Below are 27,477 nucleotides of genomic sequence, written 5' to 3' on the forward strand. Positions count from 1 at the left end.
CTGCAGTCCTATATCTTATTGATATTCTCCGACATTTGGTCATCTTGCCCTAAAGATTATTGCACATTACCCTGTCAATATTTTGGCATATATCCATAAAGGATTTACGCCTATTTCTTAATTTATTATTTAAACAAACAAAATGATAGGCGGGGAAAGAGGCTTCCAGAACGGTAAAGAGAAAATTAAGATACAATATTGAAACGAAACTACAATCCTGCATTTTACGAAACAGCGTTTTATATTACCCAAATCTAATGCATCGCCTACGTGTATTTCCTGTTAGATTTCAAAGACAAACATTCATGTATGTTTCCATCTTTATATATGTGGGACAATGAAGTAATTCCAACCGTGTGGACAAAACAAAGTTGTCAAATTTTCGAGGCGATCTGCCCCTTTATCAAGACATACAAAACGAATACGATTACATTATAGGATACGAACAGTAATGCAGGTCAAAATAGACAATTTTTTTCATTTTTATATATATATATATATTTATAACATATATTGTTTCTAATGCTTATGACGTATTTATTTTTCCTCAGTTGCTTCCAATTTAGCAGTTAAATTCAATTCAAAAATGCACTTCTTACCTATGTTCCTGCATGCGTATTTGATACCAAGTATTCAACAACTTTGGAAGTATGAATCACCGTGTCTCATTTAGGGGAATAGATGGTCTTACATGGGTGGATATAACGACATTGTCCATCACCACGTTGGAGAAGTTGTATTATATATATATATGATCAGACTAACGTTTCCCATCCATTTACGATTCGGATTGATACTGATGGAATAATCTGTACCAACGTTGATAGTATCACGTTTTTGTATCATCAACTAACTGGATATGTCTTCTGGTTCTTTCGTCATTAAAATATGTATTTCATAATTGATTTTTATTTCAATTTCAAATACATACTTATATCCTCGATACCCAAAAGAGTACTTGTTTGTTTGTTTGTTTGATTAATCAACGTCCTATCAACAGCTATGGTCATGAAGAGTACGAAAGTGTTGAAGGTCAATGAAGAAAACCTAAGTATAGTTGTATAATGATACACTTAGTAGGCTGTACTTTGAAGCTGAACGTTATTTTCTACATAAAATAAAGAATATGTAGGCCGGTGATTGGTCAGTTTTGTATCCTTAAATGCCTTCAGTTTTTTATGACATAGTCAAGGGTTGGATCTTACGATTGTGATAGTAACCACTGGAATTTGTACATTTTTACCACTTGATAATTATATTTTAATAAGGGCTTATATTGAATACGATATGTTTCTAAAAATAATCAAAAATAAAACAACTGTAATAAAATAAAACTACGTTACTTAGAAATTATTCAAAAAACAACATGAGGCAGACTTAAATAAATGAGCGGTTGACTGATCATAATTGCTCTATCATATTTTTATTCAACTAAGAAATTGATATGACATAAGAGGTTTATCATTGACAGACATCTTACAAAGCTAGACAGTCGTCTCATGTTCGTTATGTACCTCACTAATCAATCCACGAACAAATCTACACGCAAGAGTAGTCTCATGTCTTTCAAATATGTCTAAACAGTATGTGTGTTTTTCAGTTGAAGTATTTTTAAATCACCAAAAAGAACCAAGGTCAGTATTTTCGTTGTTTGTTTTTATTAACCAACACGTCATTTTATTTAGGTCGTCATTACTCACGATATCAGCTCAAAATATTGAAATTTTCATGTACACATTCTATGATATGATAATATGCTTCCTTAGTTATTCATAACAGCTCAAAGCACATGAGTATATATGTACGTTTACTTAAAATTGTGGTCATGTTTGTGTGTTGGCCTAGATACATGTACATTGAACTACACATGTGCCATATAGCAGACACATTTTCTCCCTGCAAGCTTTGGTAAGTTTGTTTTAGTGAAGTTGTTTCCAATCTTACGAAGGACATGATAGTAAATGCATTATGTAGCAAAGGAATACCAAAACGTTTGAAAGATAATATTCAATCAATTTATCGTAAACATGAGCGTTTATTTGCGTAGCAGAATTCAGCCGCATGCATATGTGTACTTGGACAAGGCGTAAACAGCGCCATTCACGATCGCGGTCTAGAATTTACATCGATGTCCGTTCACGGAGAGAGAAACTTTATTTAAACCACAGAAAATCTAGTTAGATCTTTATTATATTTCGTAATAACGCAACTTCATTTATTTTTTTTAGTTATAGAAAGTCAGGTTGCATTTACGAAACTGCTATTGAAAATATTTACTAACAATCAGTTCGTAAAATTAGGTTACAATCGCACAATGAGTGTCAGATTGTCCAAAACCCGATTGCATATTGTCTGCTTTTGAATAAGATAATTACGTTCCTAGTTTTACCTGATGAAAAACTACGTATCTATTGTTTAATTTACCAAATAAATGGATTGCTTTTGCTGGAGCTGTTATCACACCCACTTGCTTTGACCCAGCGGCTGGCTTTTGAGGCTCGCTGTGTCAGCGTGTGACACATGTTTACAGGTAATTTGACACCTTGATCGGTTGACTAAAGATAGACTGAATGCATATTTTAATGTCGACTTAAACTGATATCTGTATCTAGATTGGACTTAACATACATTGGTGATTTCTTTCATGTGTTTTCATCTGGTACAGCAAATTCAAATACTATACATTGTACGGGCCAAAGATTAAATATTTGACCTTGCTGTTTTGTGTACGATATATTGGCATAAATAATTTTTATTTATTACTTAAAATGTTTATGTTAATTCTTTATCATCATTATGGTCATTATAAAGATCATATATACAATCTTTATTCCAAACAATTTGTTGCAATATGCAAAATATATCACCGTTTTTTAGGGACCCCATTGCGCCGATTTGCAGACAAAAATCTTACTTTTACGTTCATAATTTGACGTGTTCGAACTACATGTATCCGAAATAGTATTGATTGTAAAAAGTCAGTGTTTAAATTACATTAGCCAAAAAAATCACCGTTTTCTGGAATATATTGCGTGTTTGAATTGACCTGAGGTTTACCGTATATGTCATTTCAATGTTTGTCATTTATATCTGAATGTTTGTTGACATCCAGATTTGACCTGGATTGGTGGATGGCATCGATAACATTAGATCGTTCCATTTGATATAAGGATGTGGGACACATTCCATTATACTATTCACGTAAAAATTTAGATTTCATATGGCTTTGCCTTTGTTTAGTCGACATTGAATTTCAGAATGAATTAAGCGCTGCATGTATTCCGTATTTTCCTATCAAGCGTGTCAAAATAACCCATATTTATGTACGTTCACTTTGTAAATCAATGCTTGCTCTTATTCAATCAAATGTTTATATTAAAAATCAAACGTTAATATAACACTCCTTATCTTATATATGTATAACAAAAACTTCAGTAAATGAATCTCTGGTGAGAACCAGTCTACATTAATTACTTCTGTTTATTCAAGGCACTCCGGCGTATCCCACGGCATGTCGTGCCCGAACGGTCATTGCTCTGTTCTACCTATTTACGACGATTATGTATTGCCAAGCTTCCCTCCCCTTTTACCTGAACCCCACAGACAGATGACTGCCGTTCGGGACTTTGAGTCAAAAGACAGCGATATCTTAATTTGCAGTTTACCAAAAACAGGTAAATTTGGATATGTGTAACATACAAAATGTACCTGGTATTTTATACGTTTATACGTTTTCAATAGACAAAAAATTGAATGGACAGAAATTCCTTTAACAGATATTCTTTTATACTCATTTCAAATAAAATACGTTTAATGGGAACGAATCTCTATGGGATTACAATGCATTTAAAATATGCTCATGAATATAACATATATTACATACAATCAGATAATTTGTATTAGGAAGTAACCATCTATAGCAAACACAGTTTATCAAATAGAATATACATGCCTAGAAAATATATTAAATAACATGTGATGAAAGATTCATATTGTATTCTTTTTGTAAAAAATAATTTGTTGTCAGGAACGAACTGGTGTTATGAGATTCTGTCGATGTTGGTTCAGGGCCATTCTACGTATATAAAGGGTGCTAAAATAGCTGGTAGGTTATCTCCCTATCTTTATATAAATATGTATACATGTATATAATTACATGTACATGTTCCAATATCATGTCTAAATAAGTGCTTCATTTGTAAGGTCTGACGTCTTATAACTGTGAAAACAAACATATTCATGGAAGTATAATTATTGTCATGATAATCTATATGAAAAATGATAATTTATCATTCAATGTAAATATTGAAAGCCCGACCTCAAATAAAATTTATATATATAATCTAAGGTAATTTCATGTTATCATCAATTTCATTGGTTAGACGTTTGAGGTTTTTTTTCCATAACCTAAAAAAATTGTACGACGAATATTATGACGTCTTACACAACGAACACTTTCGCGGAGAATTTTAAAAGCGGCACAGTGTTTGGTCAAAGTAAACTGTTGGCTAAGATATCGATGCACCACAACTGAACTTATTTAATTGTAAAAATACGTAAAAGCATGAAAATCAATACCTAATTAGTACTTTAATGATTTATTCAAAATAAATTATAAGCATTTTCCTCAATGTATTTTAGGTTTATGAAGTCATAGACAAACACCAGAAGGACATTCTTTGTACGGTATATACTAATAATTGTAGTCTTGCATTGAGGTTTATTTTTATTATTAACGTACATTAACTTAGTTTTTGGTTGAAAAGAAATACCTTAAACAAATCAAACATCAAGGTCTATATTATAAATTAAAACTACACATTATTTTTGTATAAAGGAATGCTCGAAGCGGTAGACGACCTTTCAACCTTGAACGACATGAAGTCCCCGCGTATTCTGAGTACCCATGTACCGTTTCGCCATCTGCCGAAGCAACACTTAGCCAAACGATGTAAAATCATTCTTTCTCGGCGTAACCCTAAAGATGTCTTCGTTTCTTGGTATAATCACTGTAAGCATGACGACCGAATCTCTCATGGCAACACAGCCGAGGAAGAAGAATTCCCTGGAACCTGGGACAAATTCCTCGAAGACCAAATGAAAACTACACACAGTTTGTTTCTCTTTTTCAAAGTCACTATTATTGGTTTAATTAAAACAAACACTGTCTTCGGATAATATGCACCTGTTTTACATGAGTTAGGACAAGTGAAGGGGTGGCAGAAATAGTTTTAAATCTTAAATTTGCTGGGTTGGTAAAGAGAACCGATGGAACTTTCTGCTTATCGGTTCTAATTATTTTTTTCTCTCGTAGCTGTATCGGGTGTAGTGCTGATTTATCAATACACTCATGTCGTCTGAGGCTCTATAATATGGCTATCCATGGGATCAAAAAATGCCAAACCTTCGGCACGCCTTGGGTTTTTTCTACATTTAGTGGCCCTCGGGTAGAATATTCCTATCCTTCATATGGTAGAAGAGTCTTCCTCGTGTGAAACAGTCTTATTATATTCGTCGTTATTTAATATACATCTCTTGTTTCATATATTAGTAAATATTTGTAAAAAACGTCATCTAATATACAATGATTTCATTTCATCTCTGATTTAACTTCAGATTTTTACGACGGTTACTTTCCTTATGAGAAGGAATGGGATGAAGCTATTAGAACAAAGCAAGTCGCCAGTGTACACATAATATATTATGAGGATCTCAAGAAAGTGAGAACAATTGTAACGAATCATTTTACGCTAACTAAGTCAGATATGTAAAATGTAGCCCATTCTTATCATGATCTAGCAAATAAATTTAAAATTGTTTGAATGTGTAAACCAACAAGCTAAGTATGGCAATATTGTCGGATTTAAATATTTCAATATATTTTTATTATTTTAATAAGTCTGCAATTACATAAAAAAATAAATTAGCTGTTTATAGGTTAATCCATTTACATTTGACTAACAATTACTGAATCTTAACAATATCTCTATTCCAGGATCCAGTAGAGGAAATAAAGCGTCTGGCAAAATACCTGGAGCTGCCTGAGAACGAGGAATTAGCGAAAGAGATAGCAGATAAATGTTCCTTCCAAAAGTTTCTAAACGCAGTTGTCACAATCAAAGAAGGCCCCGTCAAAATCGTGGAAGGTGGAAACCATTTCTTATTCAGAAAAGGTAAATAAAGCATTGAATAAAACAAAATCAATTCATGTTCCCTTTCTCTATGACCATAAAATTAAATAGACCATGTGATCTTTCACACAAAATTTCAGGCACACGTTTATGGAGATGACTAAAATAGGCTCCGTTTGAATTTTGTAATGAAATCTGTTGAAATTCAAAAGAATCAAAACATTATCACACATTGTTCTCAAAATTGATGAATAATAGGTGATAAGCACAGCAACACCACAGAACTACCAATACCGATTAATTTGTAATTCTAGGATATCGTGAATTCCGTAAGATATTTACTAGATTTCGTGAGGCATTGCCCTGGGTGCAATCGTAAAATATGTAGAAATGGGTAGATTATGTTTTAAATTACAGTATGTCATTATTATGTTAAAGATGTTACACCGCTGACAAGTTGCATTCTTTCTCTATCAAAAATAACAGCAGACGATTTAGTATTTTTCGTCTTTTACAAAAGTTACTCACTTAACACCATAATCATCATTTAAATGTAAGCTTCTACATTTACTTCAAGGTAATTATATAAAAAATCAATTGCATCCGAAAACAGTTATGTCACTAAGCCCTATATTGAAGTACTGAGTTATTTTGTATCATTTTTTGTCTGAATTACACATATATGTACATGCATAAACACCGATTATTGCTTAAATATTGAGCATCGTGTATGTTTTGTCGGTGGTGGAGCATATTTAGTTAATTAAACAACTGTGATTTTTCATGATTTGTTTAACATATATCCACTCCTTGTGTCACTACAGGAATCGTCGGAGACTGGAAGAACTGGTTTACTGTTGCACAAAATGAAAGGTTTAATGAGCTAATAGAGAAGGAACTGAAGGGAACAACTCTCAATTATAAATATGAAATATAAACCTTTGATCGAGTAGAGGCTACAAACCGGGGTCAATTCTATACTTCTACCATACCTACTTGAAGTCTAAAATAGAATTGGAACGGTCATGCGGTTCATGAAAAATCCATAATTGTGTTTCATATTCGGACATTTGTGATATTATTGTTGTAATCTACTAAGACCTCATTAAGATTCTTAATCCATGTTTAGAAGAAAAATACATAACATCATTTTAAATACATGCATTATAGCTTTTCAGTAGTTTTCTTTATTGAGCTTTATTTAACTTTTGTATTACTTGTATATTCACGTTTAGGCCTAGGTTTGGCACCCGACTGTAATAAATCAGTATATAGAATAGTCTATCTTTGGATGATCATTTTTTACAGAGTACAAGCGCTATTTCCCAGTATAGTGCTACATGCAAAACAAGCAACAATGTGAAGGTATAGATTCAATATCGACCATAACGTTTCTTGGCCATACAAAATTGGTGGAATGAGAATATACCAGTGGTTGATGTTATCATTCTCTACATGTTTAAGTAGCATCATATCGAAGAATTTTATACAAAAAGTTGGTAGGGTATTAATGATTGATCTAAAGGTTATAAATTTTGATTATGTTTGATATCAGCGAACGGGATGTCGATACATGTTTTACGTGTTTCTGCCTCACGCCACTTTTCCGACGCTATCATAAGAAGGTCATGTGTGACAATATCCCGGCAATCAGTCAGGTTGAGAAGAGGCTATCATTGATCTTTCAGAATAAATACGGGATTATTGAAATATGTTTGTTTGTAAACAGCATTTTACCCGCAAGCAAAATTTATTGTTGACAATTGATCGGAATATCGATACTAAATCATGGTGGAATATCCGTTCTATACCATAAACACCAGATTAATTATACTTTAATTATCAAACTTTGCATAATAGCCCTTGAAGTCGCATATCGTCGAGGTAGTAATTTTCGACTCATGATTCGATTAGTGATTTATCTGATGGCCAAACAGTGGCCATATGCCAATGAAAGTAGAACAAGTTACAGGGAGGGATCTTTGCTGTACGTCAAATTATCGCCAAAATTTACATGTACATGCTTTATCCTTGCTAAACACGTGTGTAAATGCATTTCGAAATAAATGCATACAATATCGTATTACTTCATAAAGCCGTACAATCTATGTACAATATACAACATGACTCTTTCAAAAGGAATTTGAATTCAAGTAAAGATAAAATTGGAGTTTCGCCTTGAATCATTTAACATATTTTGTCATCTGACATTAAACGACCAAAACTTTTGGCTTTGAACATTTCAAAAAGCGATAATACAAAAGCAGTATGCTATGCTACTTGGCCGCTGTTTTTGTACACAGGGATTTGAGAATAAGTTACAGATTATATAATCATGGACCCACCAGAGTGCCCTTAGACGATGAGTATGAATTTTATTTAGATGATTTTCAAGATGTTTGTCATAATGGGGCTTATATCGTCTTAATGACGGCACTTTGTATAGATGTGTAGGATGATTTTGAAAGGAAAATTATCGTTCTTTCCATTAGTAGTAACCGTTTTTATGACGATGTACTAGAAATGTGTTTTTAGAGCCGCTAAAGGTAGGCGGGTTAGAAACTTTGAGTCTGTGAGTTTCCACTCTTCTCGTATCTATATAGTAACATGTAGAGTATGATTATTGTCGTTTTTTATCTAGAGCTCTAAAACGTCTAAAATGGTCTTAGGCACTCTGATGGGTCAATGATTATATAATCTGTAACTAATTCTCATATCTCTGCTTTTGAAATCTACTTTTACTTTCTAAATTAACTTTCTTTACGAAGTAAGACTCAGTCTCACTGAACAAAGTTGATGCAGATCCTACGAGTTCTCATACATCCTTCAATGTATGACATGCAGGACCAGTGTGTGTCATAAGTTCGCATCATCAACTTCAAATTGAATTAACCTGTTGTTCAGTATAAAATACGAGTGACTGATGGACACGTTGTACACAGATTATATCAACTCTTGTCTTATTATCTTTAGAGTACAGATGCAAAAGAATGGAAAAGACCATTTTAGAATATGAGGGTACACTAAAACGACTACAAACTCTTCACAAGGGACTTTGCTTACGGAAACATTCTTTTGTTATATGGGTGATCAACGACTGGAAGTATTTACCATCAGACATGGTAACTAAAGCGTCAATCCCTTATTTATACACTCTAAACTACTTAGACTGGAAGGATCTGAGTGTGTTTAAATTTGAAGAGTTTCACTGTGATCGTGTGTTATGTTTAATAAATATGAACTGTGCATCAATATACTGAGCGCAAGTAATGCCATGAATGTTGGAGGCCAAGAAGCACTATGCTTGTTGATTACAAATGGCTTGTCGCTAGACTTCGTATACATTGGTTGGTTTTCTGCTATCGCCACGCGTAAATTTACCATACAACATAGGTACGACTGGGGTAATTTAGTATAATCACATTTTTACTGGTAGTCTGAAAAGTCCGTATGATAACACCAAAATTGTCACACTTTTGCTATATACATGTAGTACATCACATGATAATTACTGGGAATGCGATTTGATAAAAGCCATGGTCTATTTTGCGACAGTTCCCTATCCTTCTTGACTACGGGCGACTATACCTGACTACATGTAAAACTTTACGTTTGCTATATACCTGTAGATGCTATACTTTTGCTATATACCTGTAGATGCTATTATTTTGCGATATACATGTAGATGCTATACTTTTGCTATATATTATTAGATTGCTATACACATGTAGATGCTATGCTTTTGCGATATACATGTAAAAGCTTTACTTTTGCTATATACCTGTAGATGCTATACTTTTGCTATATACCTGTAGATGCTATACTTTTGCTATATACATGTAGATGCTATTCTTTTGCGATATACATGTAGATGCTATACTTTTGCTATATATCTTTAGATGCTATGCTTTTGCTATATATCTTTAGATGCTATACTTTTGCTATATATCTTTAGATGCTATACTTTTGCTATATACATGTAGATGCTATGCTTTTGCGATATACATGTAAATGCTATACTTTTGCTATATACATTTAGATGCTATTTTTTTGCGATATATATGTAGTTGCTATGCTTTTGCGATATACCTGTAGATGATATACTTTTGCTAAATACCTGTAGATGCTATACTTTTGCTATATACTTTTAGATGCTATTCTTTTGCAATATACATGTAAAAGCTATACTTTTGCTTTATACATGTAGATGCTATGCTTTTGCGATATACATGTAAATGCTATTCTTTTGCGATATACATGTAGATGATATGCTTTTGCGATATACATGTAGATGCTATACTTTTGCTATATACCTTTAGATGCTATGCTTTTGCGATATACATGTAGATGCTATACTTTTGCTATATACCTTTAGATGCTATGCTTTTGCGATATACATGTAGATGCTATACTTTTGCTATATACATTTAGATTATATACTTTTGCGATATACATGTAGATGCTATTGCATGCATCTGGAGCTGTTTGTGTCAATCTGGTAAAAAAACCGCGCATATAGTTGTTTAGTGTAAAATAATTATATAACAAATGCACAATTTGACAGAAACAAGCGGAGATATTAGTAGGATGGATGTGTTATTATATAAATTATGTGATGAAAATAAATAATTATTGAGTTATCATTCATTCGTGTGTATTCACAATATCTAATGTATGTGTGTGTTGCATGACAAGGCAATGGGCAAGCGTTAATTAAACAACGTATTGTTATCTAGAACTGTAAACTCATTCAACACAAAAGCTATGTTCTTTGAAATCAAGTAATCATAAGAATCATACAAATTCCATGATACATAATGCATACTCATACTTTGCCACAACTGTTAAGTGTGTGCTTATAAATGAGTTAATAAAGTCGTGTGGTAGTACTTCTTTCCTTTACATGGAGGACTGACTATTATCATTAAGTTCACACTGCCCATACATACCTGTGTTGTGTTGCTGTTTTGTCTCTGGAACTGTGCGCATGCTTCTTGTAACCCCTGAACAACACAGTCCCCATCCCCGGGCACTGACTGGCATCTGGCTTCATCTATTGTCGATCTTAAATCGGTACACGCCTGTTGAAGTCTTGGGAAATTATTCTTCACGTAGGACAATGGATGTAATAGCTGAAATGGGTAATATAGACTATATATGGAGAGTATATTAATGCATGTCATAACAAAGGAACTAGATACATATGTATAGCACATTTCCGACTATACAATTTGGGTAAGCTTATATAGGAAATGGTCCTCCTCAACATATTTAGTGTTGTTTATCATTTTGTTTACATTTTATAAGTGGCAGGTGAAATAACAATTGACAATATATTGCTTGAAGAAAACTTTGAAAAAGTGCCTTTATAATACACGAAATTTGGCTGTTAATGTTTAGCTTTGAGAACTCAATAAGGCCACAAAACTGTATTTACATTTCCATGTCACTTCTTCTATACAAACTAACCAAGACAAAGTGAAGTATATGACGTATAACTGACATCCAAAACGTGACGTCACTAATGTTAACGTTGTGACGCAACTGATCACCGTAAAAAATGGTTGTTCCATCTTGTGGATTAAATCGTCGTTGATAAAGGGTTGTCCTGGTCTAGCTTAAAAAATGTTAATGCAAAGACCCTAAAATGGGTTGATGATGTAAATATGAGCATTAAAGGGAAATAAACCTTAAATATTATATTTTTGGAACACAAAACGAAAGCTGGCCGAAAGCGATGTTATGGCCGAAAGCGATGTTATAATGAACAACAAACTTGCTGACATGACAAGGAATAGTTGTTTTCCACATTTTAAGATTATTTTCTACTTTACGATGGTTGACAAATGAAGTTTAAGCCATATTTGTGATAAAACAATTTGTATTTAGCGTAAGAATTATAAGTCAAAAGTCAAACGAGACTTTTCATTCGACAGGGCAAAGTGAGGTTCCTGACTTATTGCACATATGTACATCACGCAAGTATAAAGTGGGGAGTTGCTCCCGTCTCTTGCATTTCAGCGATCTATTCATGTTTACCTACTTTCCAAATCGCGCACGTAAATGACTCTTGACGTACAGCGTTTTCTATCAGAATTCGTTTGTGTTCGCTTCACCCACGTTTTTGACCCACCATTTTGTTTACATTGTGCAGTGCATTATGGGAGGTCACTGAAGTTCAACACTACTATACTATCGTTACAAAATTCGACCGGGACACTTCAAAATACAGAAAGATGGAATTTCTATTATAATTATTTTAAATATCCCGCTTTTGAAAAAAGTCAAATTATATGTATTCGGTATAAGATTATTATACAATTTGCAACATTGTACCAGTTATCGTACATGTATGTACAGCTACGGAACAGCCGCCAGTCAGTTCTTTTCGTCACCAAGGCAACATAAAATGTAGTTCCGAAAATAACTTCATTCTTTGCGCGTTGTTACAATTAAAAACGGCGATTTTGAAATATTGTTTTTATGTACAGGAATTAATGGCTTAAATTGTATCATAAAAACATGATCATGTAGCTTCAAATAAAAAAATACTGCGCAGTACTAGCAGTGCAGTCAACGTGTAATCCGGTTGCTCGATTTAGCAGGGGTCCGGTTTTGAAGAAAATGACGATTGTGGTGAAAATGCTGAATAGTTGGTATCTAAACATAATCAAATCTTTTAAAAATCAATTGCGATTGTTATGGAATGTACCTGAATGTTGTATTTCCGTCTGGTAATTGTTTGTAGCTGGCAGTTAAATGTTTATTAACTAAACCTGTTGTGAAATCCAACCCCTGTGTCTATGGTTCAGGGGCTCAATAAAACGTGTTAAAATGTGGGATTTAGTCGCAGATCACTGGAAGACTTGTGTGTTATTCTTGAAATGTGATAACTTCTCTGTCAACTGGAGTTTTAGGATTAAAATTCTGTATAAAGTAAGTAGAGAAACATTGATTTGAAATGTTGGTGGTTTCCAACGACCCTCGAATGCCGTGGGTTTTGACACTCGCAGAATCGTTTCGTTAGGCTTATGTCACTGAAATCAGCCTGTTTGGTATTTGAGCGTATTTTTATGGAATCTATCGTTTCTAAGCTTACATGTATGTCACCGTTTCACATATAGATCTATATATTGTACACATTATCCTAACTATTTGCGTTCGATTATGCCTACTTCGATGAGTGATGAACATCGCTGCGCTCAGTAGCCTATGTTCAGCATTTTCCGGGGCTTGAGCCTAAGTCATCGTTTCTTCAAAATACGTGTAAAATATCTGTAATATCATATTACTAACAATTTCTAATATCACTTTATCAAACATTTTCTGTCTGTGTTTCTAAATGTACAGCGATAGGCCACATCCCAGAAAGTTCATTCAAAACTGAAGCGGCGTAAAACTAGGTTAAAATGTAAACAATGTCAAAATGTATTCTCACGCCGGTCAGAGGTCAGCGCGTGACCAAGCATCTTCATTGGGAAATGAAGTGATCGGAGTTTACTAGTTTCATTGAGGCGGAGCGAAGTGAAAATGTAAATATTACTTAGTAAGGTATCTGACACGTCTTAAATATGTATTTTATTCACATTTACATGGTTTATTTAGGTCCATGTCCCTTTAAACTATCTTCCTATGACAGCTATGGTGTAGCTTTGCAGACAATCATCTGATAATGCCCGTTAGCGCATTATGAGATGATTGTCTACAAAGCTCTGGCAACTACATTGTATATAGACCATAGATGTCATAGGAAGATAGTTTAATGCTTAGATAACTTAATGCTGACCTCTGGGTAGGAGGAGAGAACCAGCAGACTAAACAGGGGCATCCTGGACGGGCCACTGATGTTACAGGCCACTGACAGCATGTTCTCTAGGCTGTCACACAGGTCACTCGTCACCTCGTCCGACAAAGGAGGCCATGCGTCCACCAAAAGGCTCCTTGCTGAATGGTAACAGTAAAACTCGGATCAAATTGTGTCTCACTACTCTAATACAAATAAATAAGTTATTTGTATAATCACTGGATGTACCAATAGTCGTTTTGGATACATTGACTTATTTTTTTCAAAATATCAAGATATTACAATTGCTCAAATGAAATGATAGATACATTTTATGTATGTACACGTGTATGCAGGACAATGAGCACAAAATCTTGACCCAATCATTGAAATACTGTGCACGACCCATCCCGGAAAATACTTTTTAGTGTGTCGTACCTGGTTGTTTTCCGAGTAAAGTTCGAGTGCCATTTTGCTTTCCTGACGATGATCCGCGGTTCATTCTGTAAAATAAATATAAAAAATGTCTTAAAGTTTTCGAGGGATATTACAAAAACATCACAAACAAAATGAAACCCGAGTAACATTTACGATATGAAGCTTGTTTTCTGGTAGAAAATGGAGAGATTCATTTTTAACTCAATTCATTTTCCTAGTAGTATTCGAAGCTTTATAACTTGTTTTCATCGTAAACAAAGGCTCTAAGAATTTATATGATAGTTGTTAGTGAATTTAGAGCAAACGTTACAGTGAGTACATTGCTCATGCACTATAGTCAAGTAACACTTTTCTCCTTCTTTCTCCTTTTAATACTTTCCTTCGTCACTCAACCCATCCTTATTACTCCCAATCTGATTAAAATACAGATCCTTATAACCACTCCGTTTAATAGAGGATCTGAGAACGTTCCCTAAAGGGTCATGTTCGGATGACCTTTCTTCCACGTGAACTTCAGATCACATACATTTTCTACACATTGCTACGTCGACTGATGACGCCATTTCGTCCGAGTATATGTATACATTTAGCTTATTTGTTCTCTTTGGGCGAGATGACTACGCACATGAGAATAATTCGGACAGCTTTTTTCAAACTATTTCGTCCTCAGTCAAGATTCTGGCAGTGCAAATTTCATTGGCCATTTCCGAGGGTCATCTGGACGTGACCCCTAATGGGATGTTGTCAGATCCTTTTATCAAATGTAGTGATAATAAGGATCTGTATTTTAATCAAATTGTAATACTCCAGGGGTTACTATCACTGACGTTATATCAATCCTTGGACTTTTTTCTAGTAAAACTAGCTAGATGCAGCGCAAAAAAACCTTGACCAATCACAGGCTTGCAGAGACTTCATTTGAAGAATACAGAGAGAGCGACGCCTATTCAGCTAAATCTGTCTATATCATCAGTTGTTTTTTTAAATGATGCTCCATCGCTGATGGAATGGTATTTTTTCTCTATCAAAAACAAATTGATCCAGACGAATTAGTTTTTCACTTTCAGTTACAAAAGTTAGTGACTTGGTCACTTTACACCATTACTACAACAGAAAAAAAATAGCTTCTTTTTTATTAAAGTCAAAATTACTGGAAAAAATCTATGACACTCTGCCCTCTATGGAATGAAGTACTTATTGTGCTTGTACCAAAAGCAAAATAAATTATTTAATATGCATTTTTGTTTTAATTAGACACTTATAAAACATGATCATACATCAGTTATTGTTCCAAAATGATGGGTTTCGTTAAATTCGTATATGCTCTGTCGGCAATGGAGCATATTTAATTTAGAATCTAGGCCAAAAAATATGGAAAAAAGCTTAATGATACAGGCAAGATTAGGACTAAGCGACGCCCACTTCAAAGCAGCACAGTCAACCACGGTCTTTTGGAATGGATAATCAAATTACAATAACCTGTGTCTTCTGTTGCCTGCAGTTTTAATATGAGATAACGTTAGTCCAAGTGGATAAAACGTCAGTGATAGTACCCCTGGGGTATCAAGGATGCAGTTCAACATTGACAATATTGTCTTAACTTCCAGCGATGGGTGAGGGGGCATAACTCTTACAACTGACATTTGCCACTAAATAAGCTAGACTTGTTAGAAGTAAACAGTATTAAATCATTAAATGTATATAGGAGCATATTTATGACCAAAACTTCTAAACAATCTATCATTAATCGCATCACTTTGTTTTCTTCTTGTGTAGCTATTCTCCACTTGAAATGGCACGTAAAAAATGAAGCGAAAAGCAGACGACACCAACCTTGACTTTGACCGGATGTTGTCGGTCATACAAAATTAAAAACAAAATATTGTCTACCTGAATCCGGAAAAAAACTGGATTTCATTTATCAATTTAATTTTTTTTTAATTTTACATATTGGAACTGTATAGGTCTATTGATTTTTATTTATTTAAATTATATGTACGAATAATGAAAACAGAAAGATGAATGACAGGATGTCAGAACAATGCATTTTTATATATCTAGAGGATCTTACATGAGTGACAATGTGATATGAAATTTATCAAACAAGTTCAATAGTTTGATATGTCACGAGCCTTTAGGCATATCAGATTATTTAACCTAACGAGTTTGATAAATTTCATATCACATATTCACGAGTGTAAGATTATATTTATCAAATAACTTTTGATAATAGAAATATAAGTAAAACTTTAGATTTCGTCTCTAAATTTATTAAAATTAATAATAATAGAAAAATAAATGACAGGATGTCAGAACAATGCATTTTTGATAAAACGTTTCATTTTGATTTACCGCTGTAATTCTGATAACCACTGAATCTAATCTCGAGAAAAAAAATGGGTTGGTTAAATAAGAAACGTGGATATAAACACATTTACATTTTCCATTGCATAGCCATCCTCGAGACTCCAGGGGTTCCGATTACTCTACACTTCTGGACTATTGGAGGAAACAACGGTACACTGTGGTTACTGTGTGGCTTAGATGTTGGACGTCGCGATCTCTGTAGTCTTCAAAGGAAATTTTTGTTGGCCTGTGATTGGTTCAGATGTTCTTCGCTGAACTGCCTCCAATATTTTACGATCTCTACACCCCTGGACTATATCATAATAAATGGTCGGAACCCCTGGAGTATCAAGGAAGGCGTCCTTCCAGTGATACACGGCGTATAATCAACGTTGATCATTAGTTGAATTTAAGAAGCGACGTCTCCGACTAGATTAAAGCGTCCGTCCGACGTCTAAAACCGGACGTCATAATCCCGACCAGCAGAAAACTACCATCCGACGTCTTAGTTAACTATTACGTCGTAAATCCAAACAGTAAAAAACGTCTGTCCGACATCTAAAATCCTACGTCGTTATTCCAGTATAAAACTTCTAGATCGATCTCCAAAATCTGACGTTGTATGTAGGTCGGGTTATGACATCATATTTATAAGCTAATTGCCCTGACAAGGTTAAAGCTTGTATAAATTTCTCACATCCATTTTCTTTAAGATTAGTTATTTGATTAGTTCTAATAATAGAAATCTATACGTAACATTTATTTGTATGACTACCAATCCCATGATCTAGTTTGAATTTGTTTTATTTTAGACTGAAGTGATGTCTGCGTTCAATATGACAGGAAAGAAGGGGAAGTTGTCTTTCCAAAACCCAAATATGCAGTCAACTGTGAAAGGTATTTGACTTTGATATATCATGCATCTAATGTTCGAAACAAGATTAAATCGTTTTAATGAAAATACAAAAGGGGTTCGGTGTATGTTAAGTAAATTAAGATATGAAGTTTAATTAAAACAAATTTTACAATACAAGATTAAGGCTAACATATGCTGTATTGGCTTTTATTTAGGCAAATGTGTATTTAAATTTCTTTGAATGTGTTTCTCTGTGTATACCTGGTTTTCATGTACATGTATATATATTTACACCTTTTAAAAAGAATCAAGTCTATAAATTCATTTGCATTGAATTAAAAGATGATTTTTGTTTGAATTACAGAATGCGCTCTAAAAAGCCCTACTACAGGTAGCCAGACAACAATAAACCAACTAAACATCAGGTGGATGTAGCCATTACCGCCTGTCTTAGACATGCCTTGGATAGTCGTGGAGGAGGTGACCGCCAACATGCAATAATTAGCAAACGGAAAAAATACTTAAATAAATTAAAAGTTACATTTTATCTAGATGTGTTGTTTTTAATAGCATTTATCCTTATCATTTCTGTATGAAATATGATGTTTCATACAAAAATGATAAAGATAATGCTTTGGACTTTATAGAAAAAAACCACATTGGGTTCATGACGTCTAACCAATATTGGATTTTAATTAAGTTCCACGTCAGGTTTATGACGTCTAATCAATATTGGATTTTAATTAAGTTCCACGTCAGGTTTATGACGTCTAACCAACATTGGATTTCTGACTTCAATTCCACATCGGGTTTATCACGTCTAGAAAACTTTCAGTTTCAACCAACATTCAACTATTTTACAATGTCAGGATATGACGTGGATTCAACGTGGATACAATGCCATGTGCCCGCTGGACTACGTGTTAAGCGGACTTGCCCTTAATATATCAAATCGATAATGTTGGCAGCGAAAAGTCGAGATATGATGATTAAAATATTTTTAAATCTTCACTTTATATCAGAAATTTGGTATTTATGATATATAACCGTTATTTGGGATTTCATTCTCGTCCTTCCTCACCAAGGATTTGGGATCAACGTTAAATCGCGTGTAGCTTTCATCAGAAAAATATTGAGAAGTTCATACTGTTCTTTCACGGACATATGTAGTTCGATAACAGATACATTGTTCACGGACATATGTAGTTCGATAACAGATACATTGTTCACGGACATATGTAGTTCGATAACAGATACATTGTTCACGGACATATGTAGTTCGATAACAGATACATTGTTTCAACACTTACATATGTAGTTCGATAACAGATACATTGTTCACGGACATATGTAGTTCGATAACAGATACATTGTTCACGGACATATGTAGTTCGATAACAGATACATTGTTCACGGACATATGTAGTTCGATAACAGATACATTGTTCACGGACATATGTAGTTCGATAACAGATACATTGTTCACGGACATATGTAGTTCGATAACAGATACATTGTTCACGGACATATGTAGTTCGATAACAGATACATTGTTCACGGACATATGTAGTTCGATAACAGATACATTTTCACGGCCATGTACACGCCTTTAGGAAGGTCTGCTTTGGTGTGTGTTGAAGAGAAAGAGCGAGCTATCGTTCTTGCATTGCCACTGCACAGTACCTATATTTTTCCAATATAAACATCGTGAGCTAGGCTCTGGTGTACTTAAACTATAATCCGAGTTACAAAATGTAAATATCAGCATTTTTGACATGCATTGATGTGTAACATACATTGAGTGTTCTAACATATTTATCATGGTGCGCGTTAGCGCACCATTGGTATACTAGAACACCCAATGTATGTTTCATATTGTACACATAACAGAAGCATTCATTGGATTTTATTTTCGGCACGTTGCGATATAAAATCGTCTGGCACATTGCGGGAATTTTACTTATATAAACAATATTCTTCCTCTTTAGCATCGCAATCAAATCTAAAAGAAAAAGGTTTACATTTGGAAGAAACATCCGCAGGATTTAGAAAATTAGTTCTAAACTTTGACGCTAAAAAGGTTTGCTCCACATCATTGACGAGTTCTCGATGCTTTCAAGGCAAATGAGGTATTGTGTTGATAGGTGATCCAGATCAAATTCTAAACCCTCTTTGGAGTGCTCGTATTCACAATGACCGAGGTAAAGACTGTGGCTCCATATCTTTGATGGGAATGAAGAGATTTTTTGAGGTATTTACTCTGCCACTTCTGCAAACAATTCCAAATTACAAAAAGTGGAAAAAAATCTTACAACACTAAAAGATCGCCTCTTATGTGAAGCTATTACTGCATACCGCAAAACTTTGACCCAAGGAGAGTTTGACGCTGTATTCTCGGTAGAGGTTAAGAGGACAAACAACGATCACGTCAGTCAACAGTTTACAGTAAAGATTCTTGTGAACCTACGATATGGAAGCAAATGTGGAGATAAGGAAATAAACTTCCCCCGACATCACTGTACAACGCTATCAGTTTATTTGTCGGAAAACAAAGATGTATGTATTCATTTTTCGCTTCAATAATTTTTTTCTACTTCACATTAAAAGTTTGTATTTTTATCTAGTAGATTAGTACATCACCCATTCTTTTAAAATCCTTTGATCGTTTCTTTATATTGTTTTTTTAATTGTTGCGATTGCAATAAGCAATATTATGACTGTACGGTGGGGAATCACGTGGTCTGTATTTGGTATGTTACACGAATCAAAATGGCAGCCGCCAGCAGTTTTGCCAGAAAAGGAGGTAAGTCACTGAAAATACCCTTTGTATCGGCTTTTTATAGTGACGAGCATATGCTATAATTCTAGGCAAACCGATACCTTAGTTGTGTTGCAACGCCCTGTACTTTTCTGTAACATTCTGACCAAGTTTTGAATCGGAGCGATTTTGCTCGTAATAGAATTGGTAGTATACTCGAACATACACTTTTCGTACGTTTTCCATACATAGGTATGAAAAATCAACACTGTACATACAGGTTTAAAGGCGCTGAAACGTCTCGCGCAGGGACAAATATAAACTAAAATTTCGATTTTCGATGTCCTATATCTCCGCCATTTTGAAACATATGACCTTGAAATTGGTCTTTTTATTTGCCTGAGAGCATGTTCTTTCATATGCGCTCTTCAAAACTTTTCTGCGACAAATTTCATTTTTGACCTTTGCTTGACCCCGTAGCGACTCTTGACCTTGACATAATCTCTGATAACATGGCATGAGAAAAGCACGCGAAATGTCAGGATCTGTCTGCATAACTAAACGTGGACGATGTACAGCGTACAGTTATGAAGTTATCAGTGGCGTAGCGCCCGTGCATGCTTGCATGCTCAAGCATGCAAAAAATAATCTGACTTACATTTTTGAACAGTCAGAAAAAAACACAACATTTGAATACACGTAACGCTGCAGAATATAAATTATGTATAAATACATATGATATGCCCAACTGTATGCCTGACATAACTTTGTGCACATTTGAAAGACTTGAAGATTGGCCATTCTGGAAATTTATTAGAATAGTCTATATATTTCCGGTTACCAAGTTGTTAAATATGTTTGAATTTTTGTCGAAGACAATATTAGACTTAAACTAAAGAAGAAGACTTCTTCACCAAAATCCCTCAAGCAATTGTGGATTTTGAATCGGGAAACATTTACGAATACCAAAATAAACAACATCGCATGAAAAGTTAGAAATATTCTAAAAACATATAATCATCTTAAAAATGATAGCAAAACAACTTAATTAAAGCAATTGCAACATGTTCTTGGCCTTAGTAACGAAAAAGTGAATTGATCAATTTTGGTTCACTAAAACGCGTGTTAATCCGTGATTTTCCAGTGTCACGAAATAGTTGACTTTTATTTTTGTCGAATATGAACAGATTTTTTATTTAGAAAAGAATTTTTGTGGTTGTAATTGTTAGAAATAGAACAGAATAAGTAGAAAAATAGGTCATTAATACAATATTTTTTTTATTGAGGTGGTCGAGGACTGGTCCCTTCTTACGCAATTTCCACCATTTGGACAGTGGTCTTTGACTCGCTGTCATAAACAAACCAACACGTAAACTTAATTTTAATTGTTTAAAATATTCTCCTTAAGTTTTTCATTAGTTAAAATAACACAAAATTCTCCCATTACTTTCTAATTTAATATTTACAGCCAAAATCCGTGTTTTTGTTCGAGCACTTGTCACGGGAGTCTAGTATGTATACAATGTATATATAGTTTTGCATGGTTATCACATAAATATCGTGACCTCCATTTAACCATTGGTATATACGTTAAAAGTTACCAAAGAAGTAAAATGGTTACTACATTGTAACAATTTCCCGTCAGCTTCTGGGGGGCTTCGCCCCCCATACCCCCTACCGGGGCTTCGCCCCTGGACCCTGAGCAGGGGGCTGTCGCCCCCTTCACCCCCAGGCATGCAAGCCTATCCAGACCTAGCTACGCCGCTGGTTATGAGCGTTTAAAGTTCGTTTTAAAAAACGTTTTTTACGTCTGTGACCTTGACCTTGATTGTTATCGTACAAAATCGAACGTACGTTTCAAGCACTCATGTACGTACATAACGTGTCCAAATTTGAGCGCCGTACCTTGTTCCGTTCGTGAGAAAAAGTGTTAAGATGGTTTCGTGGAAATAATAAGAATAATAACTAGATTTGATCGCGATCAAAACACGGGATTTCCATCCAGGAAATAATCATGTTATCGATCAGACGATCGCTTTGATAATTTTTCTCTTCGCATCAAATCGAACTATCTGTAATGAACGAACAAACGGTCGAAAGAACGAACAAACGCACACCCGAAAGAAAGAAAGAAAACAATAACTATCGAGCGAAAATAGCAAACGAACAAAAAGAAAGAAAGAACGAATATAATGATTACATACACAATGTATCTGGTTGAACACGGGTATCAACATGTCCTTCCTTCCATCCGTCTTTTAATCGGACTGTGCACTCGTCCTTACAGACAGGACACACTGCATTTGCCACGAACATACTTCCAGATATAATTTTATTAACTCAGATAAACAAACAATCGAACACGTGAATTAATGGACAGACAGATGGAAAGACACACGCGATACGATGATCACAATTTGCACACATGGGCGAACCAACAGCGCTGAAAAAAATTGAAAGTTAGAACGCATTACGATGAAATAAATATACACATAATAACACATACATGAACTGGCATATTTTTTGCCTGCTGTAACGATACAGTAAAATCTCAAATAGTTGAAGATGAAGGGACTATCTTAAAAAGTTCTATTCATCTAGACTTCGACACATAAACTGTCTAGACAGAGCACCTAGTTGTGTTTTAGTTGATGTTATCACTTACAAAGTTTTTAAGCTTTGAAATTTTGTTTTCAATTTACAATTTTATGGAACTGATGCAATAAAATCAACTAAATGGATCGCTGCCTGTCGTGTGAAACAAACATGTGTCAGCGGCGTAGCTAGGTCTGGATAGGCCTGCATGCCTGGGGGTGCTGGGGGCGATAGCCCCTTGCTCAGGGTCCAGGGGCGAAGCCCCGGTAGGGGGTATGGGGGGCGAAGCCCCCCAGAAGCTGACGGGAAATTGTTACAATGTAGTAACCATTTTACTTCTTTGGTAACTTTTAACGTATATACCAATGGTTAAATGGAAGTCACGATATTTAGGTGATAACCATGCAAAACTATATACATTTTATACATACTAGACTCCCGTGACAAGTGCTCGAACAAAATACACGGATTTGGGTGTAAATATTAAATTAGTAAGTAATGGGAGAATTTTGAGTTATTTTAACTGATGAAAAACTTATGGAGAATATTTTAAACAAAATTAAAATTAAGTTTACGTGTTGGTTTGTTTATGACAGCGAGTCAAAGACCACTGTCAAAATGGTGGAAATTGCGTAAGAAGGGACCAGTCCTAGACCACCTCAATAAAAAAAATATTGTATTAATGACCTATTTTTCTACTTATTCTGTTCTATTTCTAACAATTACAACAACAAAAATTCTTTTCTAAATCAAAAATATGTTCATATTCGACAAAAATAAAAGTCAACTATTTCGTGACACCAGAAATCACGGATTAACACGCGTTTTAACGGGGCGGGAAGTGAACCAAAATTGATCAATTCACTTTTTCGTTACTAAGGCCAAGAACATGTTGCAATTGCTTTAATTAAGTTGTTTTGCTATCATTTTTAAAGTTATATGTTTTTAGAATATTTCTAACTTTTCATGCGATGTTGTTTATTTAGGTATTCGTAAGTGTTTCCCGATTCAAAATCCACAATTGCTTGAGGGATTTTGGTGAAGAAGTCTTCTTCTTTAGTTTAAGTCTAATATTGTTTTCGACAAAATTCAAACATATTTAACAACTTGGTAACCGGAAATATATAGACTATTCTAATAAATTTCCAGAATGGCTAATATTCAAGTCTTTCAAATGTGCACAAAGTTATGTTAGGCATACAGTTGGGCATATCATATGTATTTATACATAATTTATATTCTGCAGCGTCACGTGTATTCAAATGTTGTGTTTTTTCTGACTGTTCAAAAATGTAAGTCAGATTAATTTTTGCATGCTTGAGCATGCAAGCATGCACGGGCGCTACGCCACTGTGTGTATTGAATGGATCACTGCCTAAGATGGAATATTAAAAATATATACTATATTTTAAATGAAATCTCATTTTGTGTGATGTATGTGAAATGAAGCCGCCACATTTCAACAACTATATGTGGTTATTAACACACAACACTGCGTGTGTTAGTTCGCAAAACCTGCCTATATCACTAGGCTCTTAAAATGTGTTTGCCTAATATATAGTTAGCTCGCAATGCCTCTTAAAACATGAAATCGTATGAAAGATTTGGCCTACGCTACGTCAGCGGCATATTTCTAATACATCGTCTTACCCCGCTGCCCCCATGTTATATCTAATTTGTGAAATTAAACAACTCGCACAATGAAATACTTCTGAAACCCTTCTATTTCACACATTTGTATTGGCCGCCGACTACACATTTAGTTGAGTAAAGGGCAGCAAATCACCGTCGCTTCCGGTTTTATTTTTAAAAAGTGTAGTTTAGAGGTAAACACAATTCCAGCCATGTGTAGGCCTGTAGTGTAGATGCGGTACCGCCGCCGTGTTCAATTTGATGCTACATTGCCGTGAAAAACTTATCGGAGCTTGATCAAAACGTGTAAAACGTAGCAGACCTCATCAGATCGTAACAGGCCTAGAGAGATCGTAGTGATATCCTTGATAGACCCTGCTAAAGCCGTAGTGTACCTTTAAACCTCCCGGAACAGCACTTTCCCCTATATCTTCGGTCCACCACGTAATCCGTAAAAGACCGTGGCAAAACTTTACAAGACCTAGCTCAACTTGAATACTGAGACAAAAATAGCCAAAATTCCACGGCGCACCACGTTTCGGTCAAACGGGGCTACCGTGGTCGCCGGGAACATAGTGTAAACATAGCATAATGAAACAATATTCATTGCCGAAAATGTCATTTCAAACTCGTATTAATAACAAAATGTGTTAAAAGAAAAGAAAATCTTGCGTATATTTGGTATAAATATAAAATCATTATAGCCAAGTGCAAATATTTTTTTCTGTAATGGTTCTCACTTAATCTGCCTTTTGCAATAATAGCTTTGGTATAATTTGATGAACGTTCACTGCCTAAGATGGGATTTAAAACTTTATCTGTAAATGAAATCTCAATATTTTGTGCGATTTATATGTAAATTTGTTTAATTTTTGTTTATACACAATACACATACCTATATTCATATTTTTCTGTAACAAGCTTTCTGCTCTTGTGGTTTATATTTCATACTGAATTTACCTTAGGTTGTAATCAGGGCATCAATGCAGACACATAGGGAAGAGGAGGGGGGTCAGGGAATATAGTTGGATGAGGGAGTCAGATAAGGCCTTTGTTTATTTATGGGAGTTTGGCAGATCATTTCAATTGAGGTCAAGCAGTCAGGGCTAAGGTCATTATATTGTTGTGAATATCTAAGGAAGGGGTGTTTATTAGGGTCTGGATAAGGAAGGGCAGTGATGTCAGAAATTGAGTGGGGTCTTACACGTGGTGTGGGTGTGTGTACATAATTTAGGGTATTATAGTTTAGGGGATCTAGCCTTTAACCAAGCAGTAGAGGACACTTGCTTCGACAGCGTCCTTAGTTAGCTTAAGCTGATTAGTCACATGACCAAGACAGTCAATTATGATTGGGCAAATCTTATGTGACAGGGGAATATTAGGTACTAGGTAGCTGGGCTCTGGTCAATTTCATAATTCTTGAAACAGAGTCATTTGCTTGTTATTGTCCCAGATACTCCGAAAGTTTATGTTGTTTTGTTAATTACATAACTTTAATTATATTTTATTGTAATATGCTTTCTGATGATACCGGCTGAGGTGCTATCCCTGGTAAATAAAGTCGTCCCTGGTAGAAAAAATTCTTAACCTGATACCGGTGGGGACGCCCCCGGTAAATAAGGTCCCCGGTAGGAAAATTGACTTCAAACCAGATGGGTCCGCCCCTGGTAAATAAGGTCACCCCTAAGTGCATGGTAGAAGTCTACCTGCAATATTTCTAAAGTATAACCTGATACCAGATGGGTCATCCCTGGTAAAATTAAGAGTAGAAGTCTACCTATATAACAAGTATATTTGTAGTCATGTATGTATTATCTAGATAATATTTTATTAATTGTAGGCGGAAGAATCATTTGTAATATGTATACAATATTACATGCAATACCTGTCTCGCTACACACCACACTTGTTCTTCGGCAGTGTACTGTACTTACACACGTGTGTCGCGTCTGTGTATATTTACGTCTGTGTGGTGTAACTTCCGGTTTGGTGCGACTCCTCATTTTATTATCTTTCGTTGTACATGCCCCCCTTTTAAATTTAGACTACAGTTTAGGAATTCGCTTTACATGTACACACTTTCTAGATATTTCCTTTTTAACGAAATTAGTGTTTATTAACAATGTTTTACCAAGTCTCGCAAGGTCTCGTTAACGTGGTTTACTGTCGTTCGAGTCTCTCGGACTTTTCCATGCGTCGTAGATATGTAAACAAATGGAGAGCGTGTTGTGATTCCCCTTGGGACACAACAACTCTACGATAGGGTAGGTAGCATCCAATCGTTTTAAAACTTGCTCCAACCTCTGATATGTATAAAGAAAATTCAAAGCAAAGCGTCACTTTCAAATTTTCGGCCGTGCAGAACAGATCGCGCTTGTTCGCAGTGAAATTCAACAAAAATTCTTGCTGGTTTTGGTACATTCGGCCTCAATATTCTTGCTATATTTTGGAACATTTTATCACAGACGATCTAAGCATTCAATATTCTTGCTATTCAATATTCTTGCTGTATTTGGATCATTTTATCAAAGACGATCAAAATTTGAAAACTTAAAAATGCCAGAAAAGGAAATACGTTCATTCTTTAAAATTCCAAATGACGTTTCCTTGGACACATACATGATTCAGAGGTTGGAGAGCATCATGAAAACGGCAACATCCGTAGAGCAGGCATTGTTTGCCATTCAGCTGGACTGTGCGGCCTTTTGTGACGGCTGTTACTTTTGTGGTCAATTTTAATTTTGGAACATTATCAGTCAATTTTATAAGAAAAAGAACATAAATTCAACTTTAATTCGGCCTGATTTTGGAAAAAAAATACTAATCATGGATTCCTCTGATTTGAACGCGGAAATGAAAAAAGTGGAGATCTGGGCAACACAGAAAAAAAATAACTGAGGATTCACTAAATTTACTGTTCAATTTGGGATTTTGTTCA

General features: G+C 34.8%; 2 protein-coding genes across 6 annotated transcripts in view; one reads left to right on the plus strand and one right to left on the minus strand.

The window, feature by feature from the left end:
• Nucleotides 1-16,203, minus strand: part of LOC138329084 (meiosis 1 arrest protein-like) — a 38,907-nt gene extending 22,704 nt beyond the window's left edge. For 2 of the 3 annotated variants that reach the window (XM_069275815.1, XM_069275813.1), the window contains exons 1-4: nucleotides 16,109-16,202; nucleotides 14,353-14,417; nucleotides 13,918-14,075; nucleotides 11,081-11,263 (exon numbers count right to left, since the gene is read on the minus strand). In XM_069275815.1, coding sequence (XP_069131916.1) covers nucleotides 11,081-11,263; nucleotides 13,918-14,075; nucleotides 14,353-14,416 — 405 coding nt within the window. In that variant the 5' untranslated portion in view covers nucleotide 14,417; nucleotides 16,109-16,202. Of the gene's footprint in view, nucleotides 1-11,080; nucleotides 11,264-13,917; nucleotides 14,076-14,352; nucleotides 14,418-16,108 lie in introns of all 3 variants that reach the window. The other variant, XM_069275814.1, reaches the window with a different exon arrangement.
• On the plus strand, nucleotides 1,485-7,410 carry LOC138329086 (sulfotransferase 1B1-like). Of its 3 annotated transcripts, none has more exons than XM_069275817.1 (7): nucleotides 1,485-1,634; nucleotides 3,490-3,674; nucleotides 4,028-4,105; nucleotides 4,838-5,113; nucleotides 5,617-5,720; nucleotides 5,996-6,173; nucleotides 6,956-7,410. In XM_069275817.1, the coding sequence occupies exons 1-7, from the start codon at nucleotides 1,573-1,575 to the stop codon at nucleotides 7,066-7,068; spliced, it is 996 nt and encodes a 331-aa protein (XP_069131918.1). In that variant the 5' UTR covers nucleotides 1,485-1,572; the 3' UTR covers nucleotides 7,069-7,410. The 3 variants fall into 3 exon arrangements, with proteins under 3 accessions (XP_069131918.1, XP_069131917.1, XP_069131919.1); XM_069275816.1 differs by lacking the exon at nucleotides 1,485-1,634 and adding an exon at nucleotides 1,806-1,908; XM_069275818.1 differs by lacking the exon at nucleotides 1,485-1,634 and adding an exon at nucleotides 1,955-2,530.
• Nucleotides 16,204-27,477: the final 11,274 nt, after the last annotated feature.

This window comes from Argopecten irradians, chromosome 8 (genome assembly GCF_041381155.1).
Source record: "Argopecten irradians isolate NY chromosome 8, Ai_NY, whole genome shotgun sequence".
Taxonomy (NCBI): domain Eukaryota; kingdom Metazoa; phylum Mollusca; class Bivalvia; order Pectinida; family Pectinidae; genus Argopecten; species Argopecten irradians.

Bases quoted from the DNA above. Each gene is read 5' to 3' on its own strand.
- LOC138329086 (XM_069275816.1), top strand. From the start codon at position 1,826: ATGTTTGTGTGTTGGCCTAGATACATGTACATTGAACTACACATGTGC. The intron at 1,909-3,489 runs GTAAGTTTGTTT...TGTTTATTCAAG, and splicing joins TTTTCTCCCTGCAAGCTTTG to GCACTCCGGCGTATCCCACG. The intron at 3,675-4,027 runs GTAAATTTGGAT...ATTTGTTGTCAG, and splicing joins TTGCAGTTTACCAAAAACAG to GAACGAACTGGTGTTATGAG.